Source organism: Saccoglossus kowalevskii, chromosome 3 (genome assembly GCF_978046115.1).
Source record: "Saccoglossus kowalevskii chromosome 3, keSacKowa6.1, whole genome shotgun sequence".
NCBI lineage: Eukaryota > Metazoa > Hemichordata > Enteropneusta > Harrimaniidae > Saccoglossus > Saccoglossus kowalevskii.
In genome coordinates, this window is record NC_140643.1 from 44,147,358 (window position 1) to 44,150,842 (window position 3,485).

General features: G+C 34.5%; 1 protein-coding gene across 1 annotated transcript in view; it reads right to left on the reverse strand.

Moving 5' to 3' along the window:
- Positions 1-424, reverse strand: part of LOC102801074 (aminoacylase-1-like) — a 34,989-nt gene extending 34,565 nt beyond the window's left edge. The window contains exons 1-2 of the mRNA XM_085496616.1: positions 323-424; positions 83-212 (exon numbers count right to left, since the gene is read on the reverse strand). Of these exons, the coding sequence (XP_085352742.1) occupies positions 83-188 (106 nt within the window). The 5' untranslated portion in view covers positions 189-212; positions 323-424. The remainder of the gene's footprint in view (positions 1-82; positions 213-322) is intronic.
- Between the last annotated feature and the right edge of the window lie 3,061 nt (positions 425-3,485).

Below are 3,485 nucleotides of genomic sequence, written 5' to 3' on the forward strand. Positions count from 1 at the left end.
CGGGGTACGTCTATCGGGACATGTACGGAGTCTGCTTCAAAGCAATATGCGTGAATAAAAAAAAAAATATCTTGTTTCATACCGTAATCGGGGTCGGGATGCACTGTCTTTATCTTAACATATTCCCTAAAATTGGTAACAGCCGGGTCTTCTTTCTTCTTCGAGTTCGTTACATTTCCTGGTTGCATTGTAAACTGCAGCCCGGCTCACAGCTGTAATTGTGATAATCAAATGAGAATATGCAAGGCGTACATCACATGATAGGGTTCCGAGAATTACGTGTTCTCTAGTTAAATACAACGTCTATTGTTACATCACTCACTTTACAGTGTATTCCAGTTTTGCTATACAGATTGTTTTGTCTTCGTTACTGGACGTCAAATGACACACTGGTTTCGCTAGTCAGTAATCGTTGGTGGCCTTTGACCTTTCATCTGTGTTCACCAGCTATGTGCTTTTCTATATTCGGGTTTGACCAGTGTGCATATATCAGGTGATTAAAAGTAGAATAGTAATAGACCATAAAATGTATTCTAATCCATCTTAATTCTGCCCTGGGAATGTTGTATGGCAGATCAGTTTTTTTTTTTTTTTGTTTCTTTTATTTATTAACACACAACATAAAATGGTTACAAATCAGATATTAGTAAAAGAAAAATAACTACATAAAAAGAAAAAAGAAAAAAAAGCATAAAGAAAAAAAAATGACAAAAATTTGTATACAAGGAATGTGTTACTGGCTTAGTTTATGTAGGTGCTGCTGTCTTATATTAAAACAGTTTTTTAAATATTGTGCTAAAGGAATTGACTTTTTCTCGTCACTTAGGAATAATACGTGATTCCAGACCAGCGACGAGTAACAAGACATTACGGTTATATTGATGAATATATTTGTTAAGATTGCGTAGAGCGGCCTTTGAATATTGATAGTTGCCATTGTGAAACCATTGGAATATATTACAGTCGTGACCACCATTGCGGACGTTTCATACCCTGTCATTATTTCTATTAGTATATAACCCTACCCAACCCTACCCTTAACCATAAATCCTGTTGCAAGCGCCCGTGGTCGTGACTATACAACTGCGGTAGTTCTTGGAATATTGCATTCTCCATCTATATTTACTTTTTTTATACATTAAAGTGTGGCACTGAGATTTCCGTATGTTATTGTACTGTTTCAATATATCGTTATCGAACTACCCGCGACATAGACGAAATTGTAAAATTCCCGATTTCCCATTGCTACCCGACTGAAACAAAATTAACTAATGAACCTTATTTTTAAAATTAGATTGGACCTAAAAAGCTGAAACGTCAAAGTTTGATATTGAAGTGCATGAACAAATTATTAGTATTCAATTTAAAAATTCTGGTTTTCATTTAATAATTGTACAGCCAAATCAGTGATACTTGTATCATTATAAAATTCACAGTAATCATGAAAAAAAAAAAAAAAATTCAAATATGGGAGGAAATCTGCCCTTTGACTTAAACATTTAATTTTAAATTTAAGGGAGTTTCAACGGAAGTTTCAATCATAACATCTTGACACAGTCCCTCTAGGGACTGTGATCTTGATGACAATTAAATGTTAAGGTGCACAAAATTAGCTTTATGTGGTCCAATCCAGCAACTGTACATTTTGTGATTTAAAGGAGAGAATCTTTTTGCTCATGATCAGTATACTGTTGTTAAAATGTTTTGGAATATACAATTCTCTGAGCAGTGAATTATTGTATTTATAGAATCGCACACAATGCCTTTTTTTCATTTTGGTACCCTCACAACTTGCCTTTGTGGCACACACCCACTTGGAAATCACATTGCCACCATTAGGTTGAATCATCTTCCAATCACACGATAAACTAAACACAGAAAAATGAGTAGAAAATTATAGGTACACGTATATAACACGGTATTTACTGTCCTTAATATGTACTTCCACGGTGTTACAAACGCTTAATTCATCAGTATCATCATTGAGACATTTCAAGATACAATGTTCCGGCAAATTGCCTCCACATACAAAGAGCGGGATTTCTGAACGACAATCGTAACCGTAACCAGGCGAATTTAGTGTAGCAAATATGTAACGCCCATTGAGTGACTTTCGGTAAGTCCCAATGTTAACGATAATAATGAGTTTCAGCGATACTGTTTTGTTTTGATTTTCATTTTGAGTTGTTTTAATGTCTACATTATTTCTGCAATTGTCAATGTTATCATTTGTGTATGGGCTATCCCACATTCCAGAAGGAGCAGTACTACATAACTAGAAACTCTTTCTGTAATGCTCAAAAAGACATTCTGACTTCACAATGACTTATCACAAATTTAAAATTATATATATCAGTGTGCATTCACTCATAGACAAGGTATCTGATTCACTGTACGTTTAGTTCTTTTTTTAGCAAAGTCCGGGAGGGGGCTTGTTCGTCAGTCCGTTCGGAGTGATTTCTCGGAGCTGGCTGGACCGATTTTTTAGAAACTTAGTACAAAGACATAGTGGTCAACCATACATGTGCACGTCAATTTATTTTCCGATTTGATCAAAAATGGCCGACTGGCAGCCATTTTTAATGCCAAAATTCAATCAAATTCAGTCCTTGTGTGTCTATCGTCATTTCTCGGAGACGGCTTGACCGATTTTGTTGAGACTTGTTACAAAAACAAAGGGACCACCCATACAGATGCACATTGTTTTACTTTTATGAAATGATAAAATATGGCCGACTGGCAGCCATGTTAATCATGGCTTTTGTCTGTACATAGATATTTCTCAGAGATGCCTCACTGATTTTAATGATACTAGGTACAAAGACACTGTGAGGAGGTATACATATTCACATGGATTTATTTTCTGGTTTGATAAATATGGCTGCCTGGCGGCCATTTTGAATGTCAAACTCCTGTAAAATCCATTTTTTTGGGTGTGTTCATCATCATTTCTGGGAGATGCCTGGCCCGATTTTGCTGAGACTTGGTACAAAGACAGAGTGACCACTGGTACAGATGCACATTGATTTATTTATTCTTTTTTTTCCTCCATGATTCAAGAAATCAATTAATGAGCTCATTTGCATATTTCATTATTAATTTGAATTCTTGTTAATATCTTTTGAACTAATAGTCCAAATTAGACCAAAGTTTGTATAGACTTACTTGATCTGTCAATATATGATATGTGCTATGCAATATTGACTAACAAGCTCAATTGCATATTTAATTTTTTATTTTTTTTAATATCTTGTGAATTATTAGTCCAAATAAGACCATACTTCGTATATTTAGACTGACTTGTATTTCATCATTGTTTCAAATTTGCTGTTAGACTCAATCAAATCAATTTAGTGTGTGTTAGTAATACAGCTTTAAAATTTGATGAAAAAATTTCCAAGTTACTACCGTAGTAGCAATAAAACTATGATCTGTGTTTGTTTTCCATGTACGTAAATATAAACAAATTCAAAGTACTCCATATA